Genomic DNA, 12,525 nt, shown 5'->3' with positions numbered 1-12,525 from the left:
TCCATATAAATTATCTCAAATTCTCTCCTTTTTGACTTAGATATTTTTAATGCTAAAATATTCTCTGAAATTTCCAGTTGGTAAAGGAACTATATCATCATTATTGCCCTTTTACATCGACTAGCTTGTGGAAAATATTCTACATATACTGTTTGTGGAGCTATGTCTATAACTTAGGAGTTATTTATATTTGATACCTTTAGCATCCACTGACTGTTTTAGTGACCACTTGGAATGCCTGAACATTGTTTTCTAGTTTTTTCACAGACCTCAGATAGTTCATATGAGCTTTGTAATCTGTTAAATGGTTTCAATGACATGATTTTCCATTATATAGCTCAGTTCAGCTGGAATCAATGTAATTAAATGCATTTCCTTTTCCACCCTATACCTGGATATAATGCTATAGATGGCAGTATATGAATCTAATTTAATTCATTAATTATTTTAAAGGTTTATTTATTTACTTCAAAGAGGTACAGAGAGGCAGAAGCAGAAAAAGTGAAGTCTCCAATTCCCTGGTTCACTCCCCAAATGGCCACAACAGCCGGAACTGGGCTGATCCGAAGCCAGGAGCCTGGAGCTTCTTCCAGGTCTCCCATGTGAGTGCAGGGGCCCAAGGACTTGCGTCATCATCTACTGCTTTCCCAGCCATAGTAGAGAGCTGGATTGGAAGTGAAGCTGCCAGGACTCGAACCAGTACCCATGTGGGATGCTGGCACTGCAAGCGGCGGCTTTACCCGCTACCCCACAGCTTCGGCTCCTGAATATAATTTTAAATATTTAACTTGGAACTACCTATACAAATATTTAAAAATTGAATACCATAATAGATGTTAGCCCTTAAGAATAAATATTTACTCATTTTTTTATTTAATTCAGATTCAAAAAGTTATTAAAGAAATAAGAATAGAAGTAACTGATCTCCACATGTATTAAAGAGATACATTTTCCAATACATAGGGAAAATGAAAATTTAAAATTTGGTGATAATTACTAAATTGGAAGAATATAATAGTATTAGCTAATACTGAATATTATGTGGAAGACACCACAATTTTTTTATGTGTTAACTTGTTTAATCTTCCCTATGAAATACATTTTTTTATTATCTCCACTTTATAAATAAGGAAACTGAAACTTAGGATGATTAAGTACTTTCCATGATTACAAAAGCTAGTAAGCAGTGGAGCTGGGATGGAAATTCAAATGCTCTTTACCAATGCAAAATTCAGCCATTGATCCATAAATTAAATTAAACTATTATTCACTTAATTGTAGTTTGTTGACTTTCAAATAGATTTTAAATTTAAATAAATAAAAAAATTTAAATAGAGAACAACTTCCATGTATATGATAAATATATTTTGTCTAATTGAGCTGAGCCTGAAAAACAGACTCATGATGTAGCTCTGGTATAGCATTTTAGTCTATTGTAGTGCATTGTATATTTCTCTCTCTCTCTCTCTCTCTCTTTTTTTTTTTTTTTTTTTTTTTTTTGAGAGAGAGAGAGAACTAGCTAGCTAGCTCACTCCCTCCTTATGCTCATATGCTGGTTCACTCCTCAAATGCCTACCCAAGGCTGGGCCAGGCCAAAGCCAGGAACTCAATCTAGATCTCCAGTGTGGATGTCAGGAACCCAGTTACCTGACTCATCTCCACTGCCTTTCATAGTCTGTTTTAGCAAGCAGAAAGGTGGAATCAGGAGCCAGAGGTGAGTGTCAAAACCAGGTTATTCAAGTATTGGATATGTGCCTCATAACAGCAGTTTTTCCAGCCAGGCTAAACATCCACCCAAACTGAGTCATTTTAACTCTAATCCCCTGCTACCTAATAGTCTTGTTTTGTAGTTCTATAGTTCTGCCTGTCGCCCTCCTACAAATTAGACATTTTTTATACATTTCAAAATTTGCTCAAATTTGCCCACATATTTATATCTTTGCTTACTATTTATTCTTGCACTTCAAGAATCCACTTGGGATTATTTACTTTCATTTCTGACTGTTTTTAAAACTTACTGGGACCACTTGGAATGCCTGTATCCCCTATCAAAATGCCTGGGTTCAACTCCCACCTCCATACCCAATTCTAGCTTCCTCCTAATGTAGACTCTGGGAGGCAGCAGGCGATGGCTCATGTAGTCAGGTTCCTGCATCCCATGGAAGAGATTTGGATTGTACTCCCAGCTCCTGGCTTCAGTGTGGTGTGTGTGCTCTCTCCCTCTTCACTCCCATTTCCTCTCCAATAAATAAAAATATTTAAAAAATTTTAAACATAATAAACCTCTTTCTTTGGTATTTGGCACTGGTTTCCTTTATATAACCTGCTTGGGATTTGATGAGCTTCCTGAATATGAAGATTGATGAGTTGTTCAAAAGCTGAAGCAATTCTTAGAAAATTTTGATCACTGTATCTTCAAATATTCCTCTCCCCCATCTCCTCCTTTTGAAACCAATTAAACATGTTATAACTCAATCCATGTTCTATTTCACTTTAACATTTCCTATCTTTGTTTCTCTGGGCTATATTTTTAATAGATTGAGTTGTATGTATGTATGTATGTATGTATTTGAAAGGCAGAGACAGATCTTGCATTAGCTGGTTTACTTGCCAAATGCCTGCAAAAGCTGGAGCTGGGCTAGACAAAAGCCAGGAACCAGGAGCTCCATTTGTCTCCTACACGAATGGCAGGAACCCAAGTACTTGGGCCATCATCTGCTGCTTCCTCGACACATTTAGCAGGATCAAAAGTGCCGAGTAGTCAGCACTCAAACAAGGCTCTCGATTTATCTTTTGGTTCACTAATCTTCAGCTATGTCTAGTATGCTAATTAATTTAATTATATGTTCATTTATAGGTGTTCTATTTTCTTATTTTTCAAGTGTACTTATGCCTATATGTTATCAAGGTACTTACAAGATTTTTTTTTTTTACCATATTAGACATTCTGATATATTGATTGCAATATCTTAAGACTTTAGGATCTGTTTCTGTTCATAGTGCTTTGTTCCTTTATGTGTTTTGTAATGTTTTTATTGTAAGTTTTCCATTTTTCTTGGAAAGGCATCTATGGGGCTTACATTCTCTCTCCTCCTCTCTCTCTTGCTCTCCCCCCTCTTTCTTTTTAATTTTATTTATTTATTTGAAACTCAAGGTTAGAGAGAGAGAGATGGAAAGAGAGAGATCTTCCATCCACTGATTCATTCTCGAGATGGCCACAGTGGGCAGGGCTGGGCGAGGCTGAAGCCAGGAGCTTCATCTGGGTCTCCCACATGGGTGGCAGGGACCCAAACACTTGGACCCTCTTCCTCTGCTTTTCCCAGACCATTAGCAGGGAGCTGAATCAAAGGTGGAGTGGCCAGGACTTGGACTGGCACCCATATGGGATACTGGCATCCAGACAGCAGCATTACAACTATGCCACAATACCAGCCCTGGCTTGCATTATTTCTCATGGGAAATCTGCTCCATCATTATCTTTGTTCCTGTGTTACCTTTTTTTCCCTGAGTACTTTTAAGATTTTTCTCTATTATTAGTTTTGAGCAATTTGACTGTGATGTATCTTAGTGTAATTTTCCTCATCTTTGTTGTGCTTTGGATTTCATTGAGCTTTTTGTGGGTGTATAATTTTCATTAAGTTTTGAAAAATTTTCAACCATTGTTTCTTCAAATATTTTTCTATCTGCCTGCTGCCTTTTAGAGACTCCAATTTTACCCTTACTGGGTTTTTTGAAGTTATTCCATAGCTAAATGATGCTGTTTGTGATTTTTGTGTCTTTTTTTTCCTCTGTATGTTTTCATTTTGGATAGTTTTTATTGCTGTCTATAATTCACAATATACAATATTCAATCTATCATTAATTCTAGTCTGTATTTTTCATTGTACATATTGTGTTTGTCTCTACAGGTGTATCTTCAATGTGTGTACTTTTTGAGCTTATGGGATAGTTAAAACTTTTTTTTTAAAGATTTTATTTATTTATTTGACAGGTAGAGTTACAGACAGTGAGAGAGAGAGACAGAGGAAGGACTTCCTTCTGTTGCTTCACTCCCCAGATGGCCACAATGGCCATAAGCTCATGCGGATGCAGGGGTCCAAGCATTTGGGCCATCCTCCACTGCCTTCCCGGGCCACAGCAGAGAGCTGGACTGGAAAAGGAGCAACCGGGACTAGAACCGGCACCCATATGGGATGCCGGCCCCGCAGGCACAGGATTAACCTAGTGCGCCATGGCGCTGGTCCAGTTATAACTGTTTTGATGTCTTTGCTATGTCTACCATGTGTGTCACTTTTGAATTGGTTTAGCTTGAGTGATTATACTTATTATTATCAGTTGTATTTTCTTGCTTCCTTGCATGCCTGGTTCTCCTCAAATATTCAACAGAATTCCGATTTCCAGAAGTGTATAAGGAAACTACTCAAGTGTGTGGGAAGATGATAAGAAAAGACTAGGAAGAACAGGGCCTACATTCATAAAGGACTAGAAGTAAGCCTATTCCCACCAGCCAGACTGTGAAAACTTATAATTCATGGGGTGTTAAGAAGAGTACTCAGAAAGGTCTTGCCTTAGTAGTGAGGAATAATTAGTTCCAGACTGAACATTGCTCCAGATCACCTAACAAATCGTGAAAGTGATACCTGAAAGATCAGACTGTTTCCAGGTAACTTCATTCTAGAACAAAATTCAGTATTTGTAAAACTTATATATTTTTAATCTGCATTCCTTTAATTACGAGTATGGTTGAACGTCTTTAATGTGTTCATTTATTTTTGGTTAACTACTTTTGCCTGTCCTTTTACCCATTTCTTTTTTGAGTTGTTGGTCTTCTTTATTAGGTACCTGGCTAACACAGTTGAAGAAGATGAAGAAGAGTCCAAGTATGAAATTTTTCCCTGGGCTTTAGGGAAAAACTGGAGAAAATTGTTCCCTAATTTCTTAAAGTTAAGGGACCAGCTCTGGGATAGAATTGACTATAGGGCTATTGTAAGCAGGCGATGCTGTGAGGAGGTAAGGATTCTTAAGTACTTATATATATGTAATCTTTGCATTCTGTTTATCTAACTTTTCTTTTTAACATGTGTCTAAGTTTTGGATCTTGGTTTCTGTTTTGTTTTGTTTTTTGGTATACGTAAGGGTAGACCATTAACCTGATCATTACTGTGAATACAGTGTGTACATTACCATGTTGCTGTTTGAATTCTGTAATACAATAATTAAAAATTATCATTGGTGCTTTTCAGAGCAGCCTACTTCTATAGTAAGTATTTTGATTTTAATGTGTTTCTCCTATCTGAACAATTACTAATATATTGGAACAGGTCATATGATTATGCCAAAATATCTTTTTTTTTTTTTTTTTGACAGGCAGAGTGGACAGTGAGAGAGAGAGACAGAGAGAAAGGTCTTCCTTTTTGCCGTTGGTTCACCCTCCAATGGCCGCCGCGGCCAGCGCGCTGCGGCCGGCGCGCCGCGCTGATCCGATGGCAGGAGCCAGGAGCCAGGTGCTTTTCCTGGTCTCCCATGGGGTGCAGGGCCCAAGCACCTGGGCCATCCTCCACTGCACTCCCTGGCCACAGCAGAGGGCTGGCCTGGAAGAGGGGCAACCGGGACAGAATCCGGCGCCCTGACCGGGACTAGAACCCGGTGTGCCGGCGCCGCTAGGCGGAGGATTAGCCTAGTGAGCCGCGGCGCCGGCCGCCAAAATATCTTAAGGGTGGCAATAATATTGGAGTTCAATAATAATTTTCACTGAAGTATGTGAAATTTCAAGTTCCCAAGATTAAAGTATCAGCAGCATGAAATCAATGTAATTTAAATGTTTAAAAACCATACCTCTTTTCACATGAAATACATTAAGTAAATGTACTTAATTCCAAATTTTATCAAGAAAAAAACAGCAGAACATTAACAATTTTGTTATGTTATTTTATCAAGTGTTCTGGTTTTACATAAAGAAAGCTAATGTTTCAAATTAAAGAAAAATTCTAGAGTGAAAAATTAAATGGAAAGCATTAATCACTGTAAGCTCTAGTACTAATTCAGAAATGTTGGTAATTGTGAGTTAAATAATGCTCTAATTAAATGAAATCCTATCTAGTTAAGTAACTATGGTTCAGAAGAACCAGTGAATGGATTACTGTCAAACCTGAATTTGACTGAGGGAAGACTTCAGTGGTATGTTACAGAATGCTGCCCATAACTAACCTTATTTATTGTATTTACTAACAACATGAAGAGAGCAAATATGCATATTTGTTAATTAGGAGGATTATTGTTGGGGCCACTACAAGAATTAAGCAATAACTTTCTGACTATGCAATGGGCCAGTGTTGTGATGTAGCAGCTCAAGCCATGCCTGTGACACCATATCCCTTACTGGAGTTCAAGTTTAAATCCTTACTGCTCCACTTCCTATCTAACTTGCTGTTAACACCCCTGGGAAAACAGCAGAAGGTGACGCTAGTACTTGGGCCCCTGCCACCCATGTGGGAGATCTGGAAGAAGTTCCAGGCTCAGGCGTGGCCCAGCCCCAGCAGTTGTAGCCATTTGGGGAGTGAACCAGCAGATGGAAGGTCGGTCTCTCTCTCTCTCTCTCTTTCTCTCTTTCTCTCTTTCTTTCTCTCTCTCTCTCTCTGTCACTCTGCCTTTCAAATAAATAAAATAAATCTTAAACAAAATTCAAAACACCATTAAAAAAAAAAGACAGCAACTACAATCGACTGAATGTTTACAAGATTAAATTCGACAGAAAAAGATGAAAAGTTGGTTGTATAAGCCCCACCCAAATTAATGGGCTCTCACTGAAGTATTTAAACGGGATTCATTACAATTACAAGGAATTGAAAGAGTTCTGTAATGTATATATTTTTGGTCACCATTTCCTCAGGAAAGGAGTGAATAATTTGTATACCTGCTATTGTCCTTGGATATGATGGTGAGCCATATTCAAACACTCTAATTTAAAAAAAAAAAAAAAAAAAACAACTGTTTCAAGGGGCAGGTGCTGTGGCATAGTAGGTTAAGCATCAGCCTGCTGCACTGGCATCCCATATGGGAACCAGTTTCCAGTCCCAGCTGCTGCTCTTCCAATCTGGCTCCCTACTGTTGGCCTGGGAAAGAACTAGAAGATGGCCCAAGTGCTTTTGAGCCCCTGCACCTGTGTGGGAGACCCAGAAGAAACTCCTGGTTTCAGATCAGCCAGCTTTTGCGGCCATTTGGGGAGTGAACCAGTGGATGGAAGACCTCTCTCTCTGTCTCTCCCTCTTTATATAACTTTGCTCCTCAAGTAAATAAATAAATCTTATAGATAAATAAATGTTTCAAGCATCGTGGAACAGTCAGCTAAGATGGATTGTATACCAAAAGCAAGAGGGCAGAGGAATGGCAGTGGCTTATCTAATGGCAGACAGCCTGTCCACTCTCAAGATACTATGACTAACATTTTAATACAACAATATTAATGTGTGCTTTTGGACCCAGAATTACCTCAGCTGCTGGCACTAGATTATGAAAGAGCCAGAGAGAATGATGTGATTTAATAGCATATGTGCAGCCAGCGCCGCGGCTCACTAGGCTAATCCTCCGCCTTGCGGTGCTGGCACACCGGGTTCTAGTCCCAGTCGGGGTGCCGGGTTCTGTCCCGGTTGCCCCTCTTCCAGGCCAGCTCTCTGCTATGGCCAGGGAGTGCAGTGGAGGATGGCCCAAGTATTTGGGCCCTGCACCCCATGGGAGACCAGGATAAGTACCTGGCTCCTGCCATCGGATCATCGCAGTGCGCTGGCCGCAGCACGCCGGCCGCGGCGGCCATTGGAGGATGAACCAACGGCAAAGGAAGGCCTTTCTCTCTGTCTCTCTCTCTCACTGTCCACTCTACCTGTCCAAAAAAAAAAAATAGCATATGTGCAAAAGACTGAAAAGTTTTAGAAGCTGTAAATTCAGTTGTATGATGGGACTTACACAAAAGTTTAGACTTAGACTGCAGAAAAGAGGAGGTAATAATCACATTACACCTAAAGCATGGCATTGACTTTGGAATGTCACACTTGAAGACGAACACAAGCAAACAACTGAATATCCAGAGGACAGCAACATGAATAGAGGAAGGTCACAAAAGAAAAATGTCATCTGGAATAATACAAGGGATTAGGATATAATGAAAAGTTTCAGGAAGCTTGCTAGATGTTTTCAAATATTTTAAAAATCACAGAATATTTCATTTATCTTTTATGACTATAAAGAAGAGAACTAAGATCTGTGAATAGAAAAACAAAAAGGCAAACTAAAGTATCTCAACATGAAGAATATTACTCTAACAACTATCCGAAATAGATAGACTCTTCTAGAGGCAGTGATTCCTGTCAGTAGTGAATTTTAAAAAATAGTCAGCTATGGGGCTGGCATTGTGGTGCAGAGGGGTTTAGCTGCCAGCTGCAACAATTGCATCCCATATCAGAACACTAGTTTGAGTTGTGGCTACTCCACTTCTGATCTGCTATTGTGCCTGGGAAGGCCTCAGAAGATGCCCCAAATATTTGGGCCCCTGCCATCCATATGAAAGATCAGGATGGAGTTTCTGACTTCTGGTTTCAGCCTACCCCAGCCCTAGCTGTTGTGGCCATTTGGGGAATGAACCAGCAGATGGAAAATCTCTCTGCCTCCCTCTCTTTTCAAATAAGTAAATAAATCTTTAAAAAAACAGCTGTTTATGTCATATAGGAGATTCAGGTAAACAAATTAGACTGCCACTAAAATTTATTCCAAGTCTAAATTTTGAGTTCAAAGTTATATAAGTTTTTACTGCCTCTTGCAGGATAACCTGGGTGTTCCTTAACATTTATAGAATGTAATCATTCATTAAATACATATTAATTAATGAGTACTTAATATTTACCAAACTGTTATTTCTCTTAACTTAAAAAAAGCTTGAAGCAAATGCAGCATTATTAACATCTTTTAATTCCAGTTGTTAGGGACACAAATGTTTGTTATATTCCTTTTATATATATAACTTTCAAGCTTTTCAATACTCCTTAAAAGATAATGGAACTTTTATCTCATGATTTAAGTGAATTTAATCCTTTTATTCTCTGTCACTATACCTTTTTTTGTTTCCTTGTACAAAACTGAAATTTATTTATTTGCCTCCTATTTACAGTTTATAAGCTAAATTTAATGAAGTCAAACATCTAGTGTCCTTGCAATATCTCCCATCCCTGTCCTAACTATCTGTGGATAACAATAATGCATTCTGTCACTGAGAAAACAGAAGCAGTCAGGAAAGAATGTCAACATGCTCCCATCACATCTACCAGCCTAGCAGCACATGGACCTGTATATTCTGCTGTCACTTTGGTACTGTGAAAGAGCTATCTTTGCTCCTATCCTAGTTCATTTTCTCTGCTTATGCACTAGATCTCATCTTTTCTTGCCCTCAAGGATATCACTCCAGTAATTGCCCCATTTCTAGCATTTCGTGTCTTCTACTTACTGGATCATGCCATCAGAATACAAAATTGATCTAAGATCTCCATCATTTAAAAAAATTCATCTCCCAGCTACCACCACATTTCCCTGTCCTTTCTTATAACTAAACCCCTTAAAGAGTTGTCTATACTATTTCCACTTCCTTTTTTCCCAATTGTCCTTGTACCAATTATGTATATATTTTCTCTTATCTCCTAGAAACTTGTCACATCTCTGTCATCCAAAGATTAGTCCTTAGTCCCCACTTTACACAAAGAGCTGCAGCAGTTGACACAATCCCTCATTTTTTCCTTAAACACTCTTCACTCAGTTTCAAGGACACCATGTTTTTTTGTTTGCTGCTCATTTCTACCTCACCATCCTCATTAAGAGTGCCCCAGGGCTTCGTCTTAGATCTTCTCGCCTTACTACATGTTCTTGTTCACTCAAGGCTTTAATATAGCTAACAGATATCTGCCAATTCTAGATCTGCATATCAAACTGTTCATATTTCACTGTCTAGTTGCTACCTCAACTAGACAGTGCCTAAATTGAACATGCCTAAATTGAATTCCTAATTCTCCCAAACAACTCCAAAACTGCTCCTTCTGTAATCTCCTACCTGTTAATAAAAAGCAACTCTATTTTTTTAGTTACTCAAGCAAAAAAAAAAAAAAAAAAAAAAAAAAAAAAACCTGTTAACCTTTGACTTTTTTTATACACCTGTACCTTGAAAAATAGTCAGAATCCTACCATTTCTCATCACCTCAATCACTAACACCTGAATTTGCCAACTGTTGTTACAGTTGTCACCATAACCTTCCAAATAATCTATTTTATAATCCTCCTCCCCCTCTATTCTTTTTTAACCCCCCTCTATATACAACAACTGAGTAAATCTTTTTTTAAATAAGTCAAACATGAGTCCTCTATTCAAAAGATCACCTGACGTAGAATAAGGCAAAGTCTTTATCATAGTTCTACATGGTTCACCAACTCTCCTCCCTTATGGCTTTGACCTCATCTCCCATCATTGCTCAGTCCATTCCAGTTACACTGTTCCACCAAGCACGTTCTTACCTTGGTCTTTTTACTTGCCATTCCCAAAACCTGAAACAGTCTTCCCCCAGGTATTAGTATTCTTTACTCTTCACTACATTCAGGATTTTGTTTAAATATTGCCTCAAAGACCTTTCCTTACCATCATATGTAAATATTAACCTCAGTGGAATAGAAGTGTTCTGAAGTAAATTCTCAAAATTATGATTAATATAATTTTGATAAGTGTGCCAAGAAAATTGAGTAAAGGTATAGCCTTTTCAACAAACAATGCTGAGACAACTTGATATCTGAATGCAAAGAATAAAGCTAGATTCCTATTACATTGTATGTACAAATTAAAATGGATAAAAGATCTAAATATAAGACTTAAAGCTAAAATTCTTAGAAAACATAGGAGTAAATCTTTATGATACTAAATGATTTTTTTAAGTAGGATAACAAAAAATGCAACAAAAGAAAATATAAAGTGAACATCACAAAATTGAAAACTTGTCCTTCATGGATACCAAGTGAAGAGAAAACCCACAAACTAGGAGAAAATTCTTTGCAAAATGAACTAGAGAATGGACTTGTATCTAGAACACAAAGCTCTTACAAATCAAAAATTTTAATGGGCAGAAGACTCTTTTTCCCTCTCTGTAAATATGCCTTTCAAATTAATTTTTATAGGGCCAGTGTTGTGACATAGAGGGTAAAAGCACCACGTGTGATGCCAGCATCCCATATGGCTGCCAGTTTGAGACCTGGCTGCTTGCTTCTGGTCCAGCTCCTTGCTAATGTGCCTGGGAAGGCAGAAGATGGCCCAAGTCCTTGGGCCCCTACACTCATATAGGAGATCTGGAAGAAGCTACAGACTCCTGGCTTTGGCCTAGCATAGCCCCCACTGTTCCAGCCATCTGGGAAGTGAACCAATGGATGGACAATCAATCTCTCACTCACTCTGTCTAACTCTGCCTTTTGAATTAAAAAAAAAAAGTGAGCAGAGGATCTGAATAGATATTTCTTCAAAGAAGTTACACAAATGGCTACAAAGCTCTTAAAAAGATCTTCAGTACCATCCATCAGGAAAATTCAAATTAAAACCGTAATGAGAAATTATTTCACACTTACTGTGATGACTAGGACTAAAAAGAATATTTGCATTGATGTGGAGATTCTAGAACCCATATATACTTCTGGCAGAAGTATGAAATGGTGTAGTTGCTTTGGATAATAGTTTGACAGTTCCTCAAAAGAATTAAAAATAGAATTACTATATGACCCAACAATTCCATTATACCAAAAATAAATGAAAATTATGTCCACATAAAACACAGATGTTCATAATAGTATTATTCATAATAACCAAGAGTGTAAGCAGCCCAAATGTCTGTCAACCAATGAATGGCTAAACAAAATATACTATATTCATACAATAGAATATTTCTTTGCAATTAAAAGGAATGAAATACTGATAAAAGCTACCATGTTGGGGCTGGTTTGGTGTAAGCTGCAACCTGCCAGCATTCCATGTGGGAACTGGTTTGAGTCCCAGCTGCTCCACTTCCCATCCAGCTCCCTGCTAATGGCCTGGGAAAAGCGGCAGAAGACAGCCCAGATACCTGGACCCCTGGTCCCACATGGGAGAGCCTGAAAATGAAGGTTTCAGCCTGGCCCAGCTCCAGCTGTTGCAGCCATCTTGGGGACTGAAGTAGCAGATAGAGGATCTCTGTCTCCCTCTCTAATTCTGACTTTAATAATAATTTTAAAAAAGCTGCCATGTGGACAAACCTTGAAAACATTAAGTGAAGTCAGTTACAAAGGATCACACGTTGTATGATTTCTATTTATATGGAATGTCCAGAATTGGTAAATCCAAAGAGACAAAAGGCAAATTAGTGGTTGTCGGGGCCAGCGCTATGGTGCTATGGTGGGTTAAAGCTGCAGCCTGCAGTGCCAGCATCCCATGTGGGTGCCAGTTTGTGTCCCGGCTGCTCCACTTCTGATCCAGCTCTCTGC

The 12,525-nt window shown here is 38.5% G+C and overlaps 1 protein-coding gene across 7 annotated transcripts in view; it reads left to right on the top strand.

Annotated features, from left to right (window-relative positions):
- The window catches only part of SPDYA (speedy/RINGO cell cycle regulator family member A), a 49,699-nt gene that overhangs the window by 14,150 nt on the left and 23,024 nt on the right, over positions 1–12,525 (top strand). For all 7 annotated transcript variants that reach the window (XM_051839950.2, XM_017340848.3, XM_051839952.2 and 4 more), the window contains one exon: positions 4,839–5,010. In XM_051839950.2, coding sequence (XP_051695910.1) covers positions 4,839–5,010 — 172 coding nt within the window. The remainder of the gene's footprint in view (positions 1–4,838; positions 5,011–12,525) is intronic.

The sequence above is a fragment of the Oryctolagus cuniculus genome, chromosome 2 (assembly GCF_964237555.1).
Source record: "Oryctolagus cuniculus chromosome 2, mOryCun1.1, whole genome shotgun sequence".
In the NCBI taxonomy this organism is placed as follows: Eukaryota; Metazoa; Chordata; class Mammalia; order Lagomorpha; family Leporidae; genus Oryctolagus; species Oryctolagus cuniculus.
The sequence above is the reverse complement of the archived record's forward strand: the minus strand, read 5'-3'. Positions and strand labels throughout refer to the sequence as shown.